Source organism: Gopherus flavomarginatus, chromosome 7 (genome assembly GCF_025201925.1).
Source record: "Gopherus flavomarginatus isolate rGopFla2 chromosome 7, rGopFla2.mat.asm, whole genome shotgun sequence".
Taxonomy (NCBI): domain Eukaryota; kingdom Metazoa; phylum Chordata; order Testudines; family Testudinidae; genus Gopherus; species Gopherus flavomarginatus.
Window position 1 is genome coordinate 38,378,212 of NC_066623.1, and position 16,493 is coordinate 38,394,704.

Here is a 16,493-nt window from a genome sequence, read left to right on the forward strand (position 1 = left end):
GCCACCATCTGCATAGGTGGAGCAACCTCTTGTAAGCAAAGAAGCATAGCACCTCGTTTTTTCTTCACAATAAACATGCAATATCACCGAATGTGTGTGCCTACTAAAGTTTAACTGAATTTTGATTGTAACTGTATACTCACCAGAGGTGCCTTCCCCAGCATCACAGTCAGCCACTATGATGTCCTGCACCCCACAGGGCTCCAGGGTTAAAAATATTTCCTGGTTCTCGGGGAGAATGGATTCACCACTCTCCTGTTTCCCATTCTCCTCCTCCTCCTCTTCCTCCTCCACCATATCATCCTCCTTGTTGTCCCTAGACTCACAAACCTGTGAGATATCCACATTGCTTGGGGGATACTGGTAGGGTCACCCCAGAGAATCGCATGCAGCTCATTGTAGAACCAGCATGTGTGGGGTTCAGCACCAGAACGACTGTTCACCTCCCTCGCCTTCGGGTACACTTGGCAATGTTTTTTAATTTTCATATGGCACTGCTGTGTGTCCCTTGTGTAGCCCTTCTCCCCCATTCCACAAGTGATCTTTGCATAGATGTCAGCATTTCTTCTGCTGGAGAGCTCTGGCTCTACCTGTACAGACTTTTCTCCCCACACAGCAATGAGATCCAGCGCATCCTGTGCAGACCAGGCTGGAGCGCATTTGGGGCATGTAGTCTCCTTGATCAGCTGTTCTCTAGCTGGCATGCTCCCAATGCTGATCAAACAGGAAATGGGAAATCAAAAATCCCCAAGACTTTAGCAGGGGAGCGCTGTTTCCTTTGTACCTGGCTACACTGCAGCAGAGTTGAGAATGATCTCCAGAGTGGTCACAGATGAGCATTGTGGGACACCACCTGGAGGCCAATTAAGTTGAATTACACAGTGCTGCATCAGCACTACCTTGCAGTCCACCCATGAAAATCAGATTAAGTGCTATGCCTCTTGCAGAGGTGGATTACAGAAATCAACATTAGAGGTGACTTAGGTCGGCGTAAAGGACCCAGTAGTGTAGACACATACAGTAACAGGTCAACTTAAGGCGGCTTCCTTCAACCCAACTCCGTAGTGTGGACCAGGTCTCAGTTAAAATGAAAGCAAAAGGGATGGGACTCAAACACGTGGGACAGGCCCAGGCTGGGGACTCAGACCGCAAGTACTGTTTTCCCAACACTTTATTCTCTTTGCCTTGCTGTGTGCTCTCTGAGCAGATTCGATCCTGAAGAACTGGCAAAAGGCTCCTTGTGGGGAATCTCGACAAGTATTTGAGATTGAATGTCAGAGAGCTGCCTCAGAGAAAGCTCTGTGTTCTTGCTATGGCTAAAAAGTAATACTTCGTTATCCATGTAGAAAAAGGAAACTTGTATGTAAATGACAAAATAGACCAGGAGGGAACATGAAGGAAATCTCCAGTCTGTCTTATAAAACTGGAAACTGTAGTTGAAAACTTTGGGGCTTGGCTGCACTTGAGAGTTACAGCGCAGGTGGTGGCTTTACAGTGCTGTAACTTACTCCCTGTCCACACTGGCAAGGCACATACAGTGCTGTATCTCCCTGGCTACAGCACTGCATGTACTCCACCTCGACAAGAGGAATAAAGAGAACAGTGCTGCTCTTGCAGCACTGGGGTGCCAGTGTAAACAGTGATTAATCTTACTATGCTGACTTCCAGAACCTTCCCATAATGCTTTTTAAGTAAAGATAACACTCTTTGTTTTGTTGTGATGCCTCTCTTTGTTTTGTTGTGAACTCGGGGCTCCCAGAGCTGCTTATCTAAAAAACAAACACAGCTACTGTTTGCAGTGAATGAGGCAGGCAGGCGGATGAATGTCCACAGCGAGTGTTTTCTTGAGGCGAGAAGCAGTCTGGAGGGTGGAAGGGAGGGTTCATTTTGGAGCAGCTGCTTATCTGGTCTGAAGGCTATTTGCATTTAGTGAATGAGAGAGGGGTGGGGGAAGGGTTGAAACTTTTAAAATGATTGAAGGTTGGTGCTGTGTATCTTCAAGTCCTTAGAACTTGCAAGACAGGGAGCTGACACAGTGTCAGCTCCAAAAATCCACTCTCTCTGTCTCCCCCATGATCCCTGTCACACTCCACCCCACCCTCCTCTTTTGAAAAACAGGTTGCAGCCACTTGAATGCTGGGAAAGCTGCCCATAATGCACCACTCCCAGCACTGCTGCAAATGCTGCAAATGTGGCCACGCTGCAGCACTTTCCCTACACAGCTATACGAAGACAGCTTTCACTCCCGGTGCTGTACAGCTGCAAGTGTAGCCAAACCCCATTGGATGGGGAATGGCAAGTAACTCATCACTTGATCCTGATGGCTGTGAAAGTGGGAGATGCAGTCAGAACCTGGACCGGTCAAATTAGGATTAATTTGACGCCAATGAGAATCCCCCTGCATTCACTGAACAGATCTACAATGTCAGCCTGAGAGAAAATCTACCAAAATAATTCTTTGTACTGCAGGTGAAAACCAGGAATAATGAGGAAGGTCTTAACGCACAATTCACATTCATACATACATTCAGCATCGTACCAGAAAATGGTCTGCAAATGTTTACTCGGGATCCCGAAAACGGTAAAATCACAACTACATGAATTTTGGACTTTGAAGAGCAGATAAATACATCTTCGAAGCGGAAGTCAAAGATGGAGGGAAATAGTTGCCTACAGCAAGGTAGAAGTGGATATTGTTGATTGGAAGGACAATGTCCCCCAGCTGATATCTGCATCAGTGTCCAGCCCAATTCTCGAAGACTGTCTCCCTTGGACAGTGATAGCTCTGATCTGTGTATCCGTCTGAGATGCAGGAGAAAATGGCAAGGTCAAATGTCATATAAAGGGTAACTCTCTGTTTCAGGTAATATCCTTTCCTAATAATTATTATGAGCTGGTCACGGAGAACGCTAAGGACAAAGAAAGGACACCGGAGTTATTACAGTTATAGCCAGAGACAAAGACACAGGGCCAGGGCTTCCATTTAGGGGACCTAGGCAATCGCCTAGGGCTCCAGGATTATTGGGGTGCGGCATTTTGCTGGGCGAGAGGGCAGCAGGCGGCTCCGGTGGACCTCCCGCAGGCACGCCTGCAGCAGCTCCACCGGAGTCGCGGGAGCAGCGCGCGGGGCGGCGAAATGGCCGTGCGCCTAGGACGCCAAAAACACTGGTGCCGGTCCTGCAAAGACATCCTGATGTCCACCCAGAAAACCATCCTGTGTTTTGCTAATTACTTCAAAAAGTGTATAGTTCTGCTTTATGTGTTTAGTTTTAAAATATACCTTAATTAGGACATCACGATTAAATACAGTGCTGAAAAAGTAAGTTGGCACACAGAAAAACAGATCTCAGCTTTATTTATCTGAGCAGTTGTAATTATTAGTTGAGACTCTGAGCGCCGCTGTTCACCACTCGGGGAGAGAGATGCAATGAGAAATGGAGCAGACGGACCAGTGTTTCACAGAACAGAACAGAGATCAAATCATCTTCAAGCGGCAGCATCGGTGAATAAATCCTCTGCACTCAGCTTGGATTATAAAGCCAATAGAAGAAAGCCTGTCTCCGAACTCTGTGTGCTGGTTCCATCTCAGATGTCTCTTTAGAGAGCTGGAAATGGCGAATACACACATGCTGTTGGGAAACAAAGGACAAGTCCTGTTCTGCCTCATATTGGTTAATGTTTGGGAGGCAATTTCTGGGCAGATTCGCTATTCGATTCCTGAGGAAATGCAGAAAGGCTCCATTGTGGGGAATATTGCAAAGGATCTGGGACTGGATATAAAGGAGCTCTCAGACCGCGGAATCCGTATTGTTGGCAGAGGTAGGACTCAGTATTTTACTTTGAATATTAAAAGCGGCTATTTATACCCTACGGAAAGAGTAGACAGAGAGCAAATCTGTGGCCAGCTAGAGACGTGTCTGTTAAATTTTGAAATTATAGTAGAGGACAAAATGAAGGTTTTCGGAGTTGAAGTTGAAATCACAGATATTAATGACAATGCGCCCCGCTTCCAGGAAGATGAATTGGAATTTAGATTCAGTGAGTTAGCCGCTGTGGGAACCCGATATTCTCTTGAGGGGGCGCAGGATCCAGATGTGGGAACCAATTCTGTGCAGGGCTATTACCTCAGCAGTAACAAACACTTCTTTCTGGATGTGCAAACGGGAGCTGACGGAGACAAACATGCCGAACTGGTGCTGGAAAAGTCTCTAGACCGGGAAGAACAAGCTGTTCACGATCTAATCCTCACAGCCACTGACGGGGGAGATCCGGTCAGGTCCGGCACTGCGCAGATCCGCGTTATTGTCCTTGACGCAAATGACAATGCACCAGTTTTCAGTCAGCCTGTCTATAAAGTGAGTGTTTTGGAAAATGTGCCCGTCGGGTCTCTGCTGCTGACAGTAAATGCCACAGATCCCGACGAAGCGATAAATTCGGAGGTTACATATTCACTCCGGAAGATGAAAGACAAAGCGTCTCAGATATTCCAAGTGGATTCTAAAACTGGAGAAATATCAACTGTTGGAAACCTGGACTATGAGGAAGCCGCATTATATGAAATGGAGGTTCAAGCAAAGGACGTTGGAGACTTCTCGGCCAGATCTAAAGTTCTGATCGCTGTTATTGATGCCAATGATAATGCTCCTGAAATTACAGTCACGTCTGCCATCAAATCGGTGAGTGAAGATAGCCCTCCAGGGACTGTGATCGCTCTAATAAATTTATACGATCGAGATTCAGGAGAGAATGGAGAGGTCACATGCTCCATCCCCAGAAACATCCCATTTTGGTTACAGAAATCATTCGATAATTATTACAGTTTGGTGACTGACAAACCCCTAGACAGGGAGCAGGTCTTGGATTACAGTGTAACTGTCACAGCCACAGACCGAGGGACCCCTCCTTTATCCTCAACAACAACAATTTTAGTACAGCTTTCAGACATAAACGACAACGCTCCTGTGTTCAAACAGACATCCTACACTTTGTACATCACAGAGAACAATCCCAGAGGAGCTTCCGTTTGTTCGCTGAAAGCGAATGATCCTGACTGGAAGGAGAATGCCCGAGTCACTTACTCCATTATTGAAGAAGACAGAAGCGAAGTCCCCTTGTCCTCCTCCATCTCCATTAACTCCGAGACTGGGGCTCTCTACGCTCTGCGCTCCTTCGATTACGAACAGTTCCGGGAGATTCGGTTCCAAGTGCAGGCTCAGGATGGGGGTTCCCCACCTCTCAGCAGTAATGTCTCCGTCACTCTCTTTCTACTGGATCAGAATGACAACAGCCCGCACATCTTACACCCCTCCTTTCCCACCGATGGCTCCACGGGAGTGGAGTTGGCCCCTCGCTCCTCCGAGCCGGGTTACCTGGTCACTAAGGTGGTGGCGGTGGATGCAGACTCCGGGCAGAACGCCTGGCTCTCCTACCAGCTGCTGAAGGCTACAGAGCCGGGGCTCTTCTCTGTGGGACTCCACAGCGGCGAGATCAGGACGGCGCGCTACTTTCTCGACAAAGATGCGCTCAAGCAAAGTCTGGTGGTTTTAGTGAAGGACAACGGGCAGCCCCCTCTCTCTGCCACGGTCACTGTCACGGTGGTGGTGGCTGACAGCATCCCCGAAATCCTCTCCGATTTAAACAGCCTCTCAGCTCCTGTAGACCCCCAGTCCAGCCTCACCTTGTATTTGGTGATCGCTGTGGCTTCCGTTTCCTGCTTGTTCTTTACCTTTCTCATAGTGTTAGTGGCCCTGAGGCTCCGCCGGTGGAGAAACTCGCAGCTGTTTGACTCCTCGAGTGTGACTTTCAGTGGAGTTCCCGTCTCGCAGTTTGTGGGGCTCGATGGAGTCAGAGCTTTTCTTCACTCCTACTCACGTGAGGTTTCTCTCACCACGGACTCCAGAAAGAGCCAGTGTATCCAGTCAGAATTAAACTATTCAAATACTCTCACTAATGGGCCGATTAATGAGAAGAAGGAAGGTCTCTTAATTGCAGAAAACTCGAAGAATAATGACGGGAATTATGCGTTTGGTCAGGTAAGTTTTCTTTAGTTCCTTTTAAAAATGTTTTGATGTATAATTATATAGTTTTATTCAGAGGCTACTGGAAGAAGCTCTTGTGCAGAGCAAACATTCGGGGAACCCCTGCTTTTCTCTCTTCCTGCGACCTTGGTTCAGAATCTGGTAAACAGTCGGGGAAGGCAGGATTAGAATCAGATCGTCTACACTCATGCATTAATAGGAAATGAAATTATTTTGTTGTTGTTATTCAAGTCTGACAAACTCTGGTTCACATTTTTAAACCGAATTTAGTAGGCCATGAGCCGAAGAAAAATAAATTATTATACCTTTCTAGAATGGGTTTTTATCAAGAATTCGCCAGAACTGCTTAGGAATCTCAATATTTCTAACACCGAATATTCTCCTTAAGAAAGGCTTCCATAGGGAACCTGTTCAGGTTTTTAAGTTTTGTATTACAGTGTTTGTGAGAATAAAATAAAATATCCTTCGATCTAGTAAAGTTTGTATATTCTGTGTAAGGTAAATTTCTCTTTTTAGTACAAAATTAGAATGGAAGAGGGAAAATATCTTTAAAGCCAACTTTGAAAAATATCTTTGAATAAGAAATTACTTAGGACAGTTAAATTTATTTAACATTATTTATTTAATTTAGTGCCCAGACGTTCAGTTTTGTTTAAAGACATAAACGATTACACTCCTTTTCTCATAATTTGGCTCATTTATGTTAAGTGACGTTACATCTGGTCAGAATGAAAATATTGGTAGTAGGGAAAGGCTTGGTTAGCATCAATGCTTCATGCCCTGCCTTACGATTGTAAAGACACTATGTAGTCTCAAGGCCCTGCAAGACTTCTCAATAAGTCTAGAAGGTTTCCAAATAGCCGTGGACGCTAAAAATACTTTCTTGCCACCTATGTCTAGCCCGACTGCAGGATCCAACAGATAGTTCCAAGACTTAGCCACAGGGATACATGCATTTGTAAGCTCCAGGGTCAACTGCTGCAATTCTCTATATTTAAGAACAATGTGCCATTTAAAAAAAGATAAGACTAGTTAACACAGATACTTTAACACGTTTAAGCAACTCAGATCAACCTGAACCCATCATCCCAATGACATACTGGATACCTATTCAATGGAAAATCAAATTCATAGTACTTGTACTCCCTTTCAAGGCTTTCTGTAGGATAAACCTAAGTTAGAGGATCCGTTTCAGTTTCACTCACTCTGGCTATGGTTATTTATAACAATAAAATTAACCAGTAATTGTGACATTATCTCCACACACAAAAAAGTCAGGCTCCAAAATTAGGGAAAGGGGCAGAGTTTTGTAACAACTGACTCACAGCTAGGGAACTCATTCTGGAGAGGTAAGGGAAAGCATTGTGACGCTGTATGGAATATGAGAGACTCTTTATTATATGTATATCAGTATTATAAAATTGCAAGGAATCTGACCAGATAGGCCATGTAAGGTGTCTGTGAAAATGTTATGATTTGCCAGGTACGATTATCTTGTTTATATGTTTGTATCACCTTTGTATTGTGAGTTATAGATATGTATGATATATCTGTATTTCAAAACTTGTGCTGTGTTTCTGGGTGACATCCCCAGATAGAATGGCATCAGCACTAAGCCTGCTTGGTAGCCCATCAAGGGACATCAGCTGTACAATGAACCCATTGAGAGAAGGTAGGGGCTACACCTTATGAGTCAGCAAGACATGTAGGGCATGCCTGTGGACAGAACTCTAGAGTTTGTCCATGCCATGTGCTGTGAAACTTGTGCTTGGGACAAAGGAAGTACTAGCCACATGGCAAAAGAATATGAAAGGCAGCTACATCTTCATTTTGTCTTCATTCCTGTTTCTTACCTCTGGAGTAACTTTTTTTACAAATAAAGCTCTGAACAAAGGACTGAATGACCATCCAAGCTGTGGATGTATTCCAGAGGGACTTTCAAGCCAGAAAACTCACCAATACTAAGAATCTGATATATGGACTTTGAAGTCTCTTTATGTATCTGGGTGCTTTATCATTTAACAACTCTCTTCTTGTTCTTTCTTTTTTCTTTATAATAAACCTTTAGTTTTAGACACTAAAAGATTGGTTGGCAGTGTGATATTTTGGGTAAGATCCAAAATAATATTGACCTGGTAAGGTTGCTGGCCCTTTGGGGTCAGAAGAACATTTTGTATAGTGTTTGTAAATAACTTCTCACTGTACTGGATCTATGTGCTGATTGGGAGCCAGGGAACTTAAATGCAATAAAGAGGGGCGTATGGTTTCTCTTTTTAGTTTCTCGATAACCAGTGTGGAGGATCAGAAACATGGTCTGTGACTTGTTGGTGAATTTAACTTCAGTGTTGCCCACCAGTTTTGAGAGTATCTGATCTCACTTTTGCAGCCTGCCCTGACCTTAGCATTTTCAGTGAGGGCTACCCCAGGCACACCAGGTCACAAGCACAACCCTATTTCTTCAAATAATAAATGCAAAACCCATCTTCTCTCTCCAGAATATACAAACTTCACAAGATGTAAGAATAAGTATTTTATTTTCAAAGCGATACCAGAATTAAAGCATAAACAGAATCCCCATGTCTTCCATCAGAGCTCTAGCTCTTAGGAGGAAAATGCAATAATAATAAAAATACCATTACACTTTATTTTGAAGCAAACAACTTTGATAAAGGATAAAGAAAGTGCAACTGTAAACTATAGAGATGTCCGTGGGTGTTTGGAGGAACCTTTTAAAATCTAATTAAGGCTAGAACAGAGTGGATCGAGAATAATTGTAAAACATTTATATTAAATGTATTAGAATACCTTCCCTCGTGTCTAGATCTCTATCGGTGATTTCATTAGCTTTGTGTGCTGCAGTTCTCCGGCTGAGCTCAGAGTGCCGCTGTTGGCCAATGCGATGCGGAGCTACAGCCTGAGATCCATTACAGCCGACTGCAGCCTGATTTCTCACACAGTGCAGATTGTAGAGAAAACAACTCGAGAAACGCGCACACAGCCTCGCTGCTCAGAGAAAGCCTCCCTCCGGACTCTGATGTTCAATTAGCCTGAGCAATTGAATTCATTTTCTCTTCATTACCTGGGATATTTACCATATAGCTGACTTATAAGCACTTTTTGTACAGAATAAAGAAGAGAGCTTTCGTGAAAATGCATGGGATGGAAACCAGGCACAGACCAAGCGGCCGGGCAGTCAGACAGCAGGTATTGTTGTTTCCCTTCTTATTGTCTTTGTTCTGCCGGGCAGTCTCGGAGCAGATTCGTTATTCGATTCCCGAGGAAATGGCCAAAAGTTCCCTTGTGGGGAAGCTCGCCAACGATTTGGGATTGAGTATCCGAGAGCTTCCGCAGCGAAAACTCCGTGTTAGTTCGGAAAAGCAATACTTCAGTGTGAATGGGGAAAATGGCAACCTGTATGTGAATGGCAGGATAGACCGGGAGGAGATATGCGGGGAAACACCCCTTTGTGTCCTGACACTCGAAACGGTGGTGGAAAATCCTTTGAATGTTTTCCATGTGAATGTAGCAATCCAGGACATTAATGATAATGCCCCGCGGTTCAAGACAAACAACATTGATTTAGCAATTATTGAATCCGCACTGCCTGGTGCGCGGTTTCCACTAGAATCTGCGCAAGATCCAGACGTTGGGGTCAATTTACTGAAGAGTTATCAACTCAGCAAGAACTCGCATTTTATCCTGTCAGTAAACGAAAGTCCAAATGAAAACAAATATGCTGAGTTAATTTTGGAAAAACCTTTGGATCGCGAAAAGCAAAACTCTCATCACTTGATCCTGACGGCCGTGGATGGGGGAGATCCAGTCAGAACTGGGACAGTTCACATTAGGATTAATGTCATTGATGCCAATGACAATCGCCCCGAATTTACTGAAGAGATCTACAAAGTAAGCCTGAGAGAAAATCTACCAAATGGTTCCTTAGTGGTTCAGGTGAAAGCCATGGATCAGGATGAAGGGTTAAATGGCCAAATAACATACATTTTTAGTAACATTAAAGAAAATGCTCATAAATTATTTCATTTAGATCCTGTGAATGGAAGAATTACAAATATAGGGATTCTGGATTTTGAGAAAACAAATACATACACAATACGTATAGAGGCCAGAGATGGCGGAGGACAATCTGCTCACTGCAAAGTTCAAACAGAAATTCTTGATGTGAACGACAATATCCCGGAAGTGACGTTCACATCTATATCCGGTCCCATTCCAGAAGACTCAGTACCCGGGACAGTGATAGCTCTGATCAAAGCCTATGACCGAGATGCCGGTGAAAATGGAGACGTCACCTGTCATCTTCAACACAACTTGCCTTTTAAAATAGTGTCGTCCTCAAATAATTATTACAAAATTCACACAGACAGCACCCTGGACAGGGAAAGGACCCCGGAGTACAATATCACAATCACCGCCACAGACAAAGGCTCTCCCCTGCTCTCTACCCAGAAAACCATCCTGTTGCAGATCTCGGATATCAATGACAACGCCCCTGTCTTTGAGAAACCTTCCTACACCGCCTATGTGCCAGAGAACAATCCCTCCGGGACCTCTGTTTTCAGCGTAGAAGCCTCAGACCGGGATCTGGACGGGAACGCTCGAGTCACTTACTCCATCCTGAGCAGCAACCTCCAGGAGGTGCCTCTCTCCTCCTACATCTCCATTAACTCCCAGACCGGAGCTATCTATGCCCAGCGCTCCTTCGACTACGAGCAGTTCCGGGAGTTTGAAATGCAAGTGCAGGCCCAAGACGGCGGGTCCCCGCCTCTCAGCAGCAATGTCACCGTCAGGGTGTTTATTCTGGATCAGAATGATAACGCCCCTCGCATCCTGTACCCTTCCCTGGGAGCCGATGGCTCTGCCTTATTCGAGATGGTCCCTCGCTCGGCCGAGGCAGGTTATCTGGTGACGAAGGTGGTGGCGGTGGATGCTGACTCAGGACACAATGCCTGGCTCTCCTACCATCTGCTCCAGGCCACGGAACCGACGCTGTTCAGCATGGGGCTGCACACCGGGGAGATCCGGACAGCCCGCGCCTTTGCGGACAGAGATGCTGTGAAGCACAGGCTGGTCACCCTGGTGAAGGATAACGGGCAGCCGCCTCTGTCAGCCACAGTGACTCTCAACCTGGTGTTTGCCGAGAACTTCCAAGAGGCTTTTCCGGAAATGAGCGACCAATCGGGTGACTCGGCCTCTCAGTCTGATTTACAGTTTTACTTGGTGTTGGCTTTAGCCTTGATCTCATTTTTGTTCCTCTTGACGGTTGCACTGGCCATTGTGATGAAACGTGGAAGGTCGATGGATCCCCCAGTTTTGCGATGTTTCAGTTCTGATTATTCCAGGTCGGGTCCCGGATTGCCCCCCAGCTACTGCGATGGGACTTTACCGTATAGCTATAATCTGTGTTTAGCCGCAGACTCTGGCAAAACGGCGTTTAGTCTCCTTAAATCAAATGATCAGAACTTCATAGAAGAGAACATTCTTTACAGGGACAACTCTGGAATGCTACCTATGAGCAGTAAATCTGCTCCTGGAGACCCGAAGTGTGAAGCCGAAGCACTTGGAGAGGTGAGTTTTTGTACAGATTCGCTCGTATATTAGGGCCTTTTAAATTCCATTTCTTTTAACTTGAAATCAGAGTTCTTAATAGTTAAAATATTGTTATTTGGATTAGTTATTTCTAGTATCATCAACTTTTATCGCTTTAGGATAGGGGATCTAATACATAGATTTTTTCTCAGTAGAATGTCTGAATTTCCTTCAGTGTGTCAAAGTAACATGAATCAGCATTTTGTTTTGTTTAATTATGAGAGACATTGTGAAACATAATGTTCTTTAGGAGTAGCTTCCTTGTAGCATTTGAAAATGAGCATATATTGTCAGTTTGTGTGTATACACATAAAATGTACATGCACACATATTATATAGGTATACTTAAATTTATAATAATCTAGGTATAAAACAAAATTATACATTTATATATATATGAAAACAGTTAAAAATGAAAACACGCTTGCATCTACAATGCATATACTGCCTTGAGAGTTTTCTCTGTTCCTAGTCTGTCCTATTCTATGTAGGTTTTTATACCTTGCTCTTCACCATAATGTCTGAGTTCCTCCCAGTAGTGCGTTAAGCAATGTGATTACACATCTGATATCTAGATTAGAGAAGCCAAGGTCAAATAAGTGTGCCTTGCATTTTGGAACAGAAAGTGGTGATGCTTGTGATGGTCCTTAGTTCCTGAGAGAGTTCATTCCCCAGTCTCTGCTCCCAGAGAGAGTTCTTTCCCCAAACAAATGGTTTTAATCTTATTGTTCAGAATTCCATTTTGCCAGAGGAGCAAAGCGGTTGACCACAGTCTTTGTCCCAAAGCATTACAGTCTTGTTGGTGTTCTGGGCCCAAGGAAGTGATCACTTGGACAATAAGGACCATCACCTTGAACAAGATTTAAAATTGTATTGGAAGCCAGTGTAGACAGTAGAGGACAGGCAACCTATGTTGTTGAGATAAGCTGCAGCATTTTGAACTAGCTGGAATTTTCAAAGTGTTGAAGGTTTCATGACAAAATATATTGCATTGCTGTAATCCAGTCAAGAGGTAATACAGGCATGAATAACTGAGGCCAGGTCTTCATTACCAGGTTGGAGGTAATAGACAGGTGGAGGTGAAATAAATCATTAATCACAGCCGTTGTTTGTAAGACCTCAGCATCAGCAAGAAATCCAATAGTGCACCTAGACTACAGATTGAATTTACCAAGTGTAGATCTGAAATTTCAGGTAAAGGAGACTTCACTGTGACTGCAAACTCCTCAAAATACTTTCCACTTCCCACCAGCATCACCTCTGTTTTGTTCAGTTCCAGCTTCAGCGAGCTATTCTTCGTCCAGGAGCCGATTTCATCTAAGCACTGCGCCATCCTGGTGGTAGTGGTGTGGTTTTATGCAGTGAAGGATAGGTGAGCCAGGGCCACCTGGGCCACCGTATAGATTTTAATAGGGCTGCATGAGTTTAAAATCATGTCAGAATTTGGCCCTTTTGTATAAGTAGACAAATTTGCATGCTTATAATTAATGTTTAACTTAACTTTTTTATATCTTATGTACTGAAGGTGATTGATGTGTCATGAGATTAAACTGGTAGTGCCTCTGTATGTGTGTGCATGCATGCATGTGCATGTGTGCACCTGTGTGTGCAGGAGGCAACGAAATTTACTTCACATTTTTTAAAAAATATAAAATAGATTGATTTGATTATGTTGGAATTTTATGTAGAAAGTATATTTTGAGGAATTTGTCCATGGTCCTATGAGATGCTTTTCATTTTCAGCACCTAATAATTGTTCAAGAGATCTTTTATCACTGATCAATAGTAAGAATCCTAGGAGGGAACCTCATGTGGTTTTTACACATTGGTTTTTCAAAATAAAAAAGGACATTTTTAATTATGTTAAGCATTTTCTATTCTCTGTAGGAAGACTTCATTTTAGAAAGAAAGAAAGAAGATTCTCATCACCCTGTGAAATCTTACTGAAAGAGACATTCTGTAATGTAAATGGGAATAACCCATGAAATTAGCCAGTTAGCCTGACATAAATCCAAGAGAAAACAGTCGTAGTACCTGATACAGGACTTTATCAATAACATTTATAGGTCCAGTTGCTAGCATCAATCAATATGTTTTCATGGAGAACAACTGTTATTAAATGGCTTTGACATCTTTTTTAAAAGATTACAAGTTTGACTCACCAATGACCGTGTGATTATTCTGGAATCTCACGGGGATCAGATCTCAGTCTGGTGCTATTCCATATTTTTGTCATTGATGTGAAAGAAAATACAAAATAGGTGCTGACAAAAATTTGCAGATGACAAGAGAGATTGATGGAAAGGTATATAATTGCAAGTGTGGGTCATTGACACTGAGTAATCTGGATCGCTGTATAACCTGAGACCAAACACCATGTGTTTTAATAAGATAAATGCAATATCATACCTTTACAGATAAACATTATCGGCCATACTTTTGTTTTGGGGGAGTATGGGACTGTAATCTCGGAAGCAGTGTATCTGACAAAATATGTAACGGTTGTTATATCATCATCAGCAGCAGCAGCAGCATCCCTTAGTATTACATCATGAGAATTAAAACAAACAAACAAAAAATAATTAGCCTTCACAACGTACAAAATCTTTAAGCATTAAAAGGGGGGAACTACTTTCTAAAATTTATCCCGTGAGTCACCAATAAATCCTGACCATGAACGGATGGCAGGGCCGGCTTTAGCAAGTGTGAGGCCCAGTTGGTGGGGCTTGTACTCACCAGGTGGAGCTCCGAGTCTTCTGCGGCACTTCGGATTGCGGCTCTCCGCCGGGACAGCGGGGCTGGGATTTGCACCGCTCGGGCTGGCACTCTGACTGGGAGCGGAGCAGCGGGACTCGCAGCAATCGGGCCGGCGCTCTGACCTGGGGAGCAGGGCCCCGGGACTTGCAGCGCTGGGGCCGGAGGAGGGGGGCCGCGGGACTTGCAGCGCTCTGGCCGGCTAAGCGGGACCGCGGGACTTGCAGCGCTCGGGCCTGCGCTCTGCCGGGGGAGCGGGGCCGCGGGACTTGCAGCGCTCGGGCCGGCGCTCTGCCAGGGAAGCGGGGCCGCGGGACTTGCAGCGCTCGGGCCGGCGGAGCAGGGCCGCGGGACTTGCAGCGCTCGGGCCTGCGCTCTGCCGGGGGAGCCGGGCCTCGGGACTTGCAGCTCTCAGGCTGGCGCTCCTGCCGGCGGAGCTGGGCCGCGGGATTTGCAGCTCTCAGTCTGGCGCTCCTGCCGGCGGAGGTGGGCCGCGGGACTTGCAGCGATCGGGCCGGCGCTCCTAACTGGCCAGGGTATGGCTACACTTGAAATTTCAAAGCGCTGCCGCGGCAGCGCGTTGAAGTGTGAGTGTGGTTGGAGCGCCAGCGCTGGGAGAGAGCTCTCCCATTGCTGCACGTAAACCACATCCCTTACGGGTGTAGCTTGCAGCGCTGGGAGCCGCGCTCCCAGCGCTGCAGCACTGATTACACTGAGGCCTTGGCTACACTCACACTTTACAGCGCTGCAACTGGGGTGTGAAAAAACACCCCCCTGGGCGCTGCAAGATACAGCGCTGTAAAGCATCAGTGTAATCAGGGCAGCAGCGCTGGGAGCGCGGCTCCCAGCGCTGCACGCTACACCCGTAAGGGATGTGGTTTACATGCAGCGCTGGGAGAGCTCTCTCCCAGCGCTGCTGCTCTGACTACACTCACACTTCAAAGCGCTCCCGCAGCGCTGCCGGGGCAGCGCTTTGAAATTCCAGATGTAGCCATACCCTTTAGGCTTTACAGCGCTGTATCTTGCAGCGCTCAGGGGGGTGTTTTTTCACACCCCTGAGCGCGAAAGTTGCAGCGCTGTAAAGGGAAGGGGAAGTGGATCACGGGGTTGCTGGGCTCCGGCTGGGGTAGCGGGGTCCGCGGGATTGCTGGGCTCCGACCGGGGGAGCGTGGCCTTGGGGATTGCCGCGCTCCGGCTGGGGGAGCGGGCTGCGGGACTTGTGGTGCTCAGGCCAGCGCTCCGGCCCGGGTAGCGGGGCCGCGGGGCTTGCAGCGCTCCCTCGGCGCTCCGGCTTGGGGAGCCAGGCAGCGGGCTTGCAGCGCTCTGGCTGGGCGCGGGGCCCTCTTAGGCGCCCTAAGGCCACCCTGGGTTTATGCAGTGTAGCCCTGTCGTAGCCATGTTAGTGCAAAGATATTAGAGGGACAACGTGGGTGAGGTAATGAGAACCAACTTCAAGAAGTTGCTCCAATAGAAGATATTACCTCACCCACCTTGTCACCATAGGTTTGATTGAAACCTCCCCAGAATTACTGCATTTAAGGTGCTCAAATGCACTTCTTCGACTTTCCTTAAAATTCTCACAGTGCCTAAGAGCGCTGTTTTCTAACGGTGACTGATTATGATGTCTTGCACGCTTTATGTGTTCTTGAATTACTCATGCATACCCTTAGGGATCTATCCAAATATCTGTGGCATTGTCTTTGTTCTAGTTTTCCATTATTATTCCACGACATGGCAGAGTTCTTCATACTTGATTATCTTCTCTTGTTTCTTTTTAATGTTTCTGTCTGCTGGTATGGCAATATCAATTAGCATTTTTACTCGTCGTTTTTTCTACAACTATGTTCAGCCTGTTTGCCTGCACCATTTGGTCTGTGATCATTGCCAGATCCCATAAAATCGTAGCCTCTTCATTCTCTGGCGTGTTTTCAATTTGGTAGTCATAACACAACATGGTTAGCTGAAATCCGTACTTAAGACAGGGGCTCCAGTTCATACACTTGGTGACCTGATTGTGTGTGTTCATATATTCTTTCCCAGCTAGGCTGCTAGAGGTGCTCAACACATGCTGCACCGCCTCTCTCTCTTTTCAGA

At 45.6% G+C, this 16,493-nt stretch overlaps 2 protein-coding genes across 5 annotated transcripts in view; both read left to right on the forward strand.

Moving 5' to 3' along the window:
• LOC127055754 (protocadherin gamma-C5-like) overlaps window positions 1-16,493 on the forward strand; it is a 342,247-nt gene that overhangs the window by 47,963 nt on the left and 277,791 nt on the right. The window lies entirely within an intron of this gene.
• LOC127055198 (protocadherin gamma-A12-like) overlaps window positions 3,438-16,493 on the forward strand; it is a 31,683-nt gene continuing 18,627 nt past the window's right edge. The window contains exon 1 of the mRNA XM_050961910.1: window positions 3,438-4,565. Within this exon, the coding sequence (XP_050817867.1) occupies window positions 3,612-4,565 (954 nt within the window). The 5' untranslated portion in view covers window positions 3,438-3,611. The remainder of the gene's footprint in view (window positions 4,566-16,493) is intronic.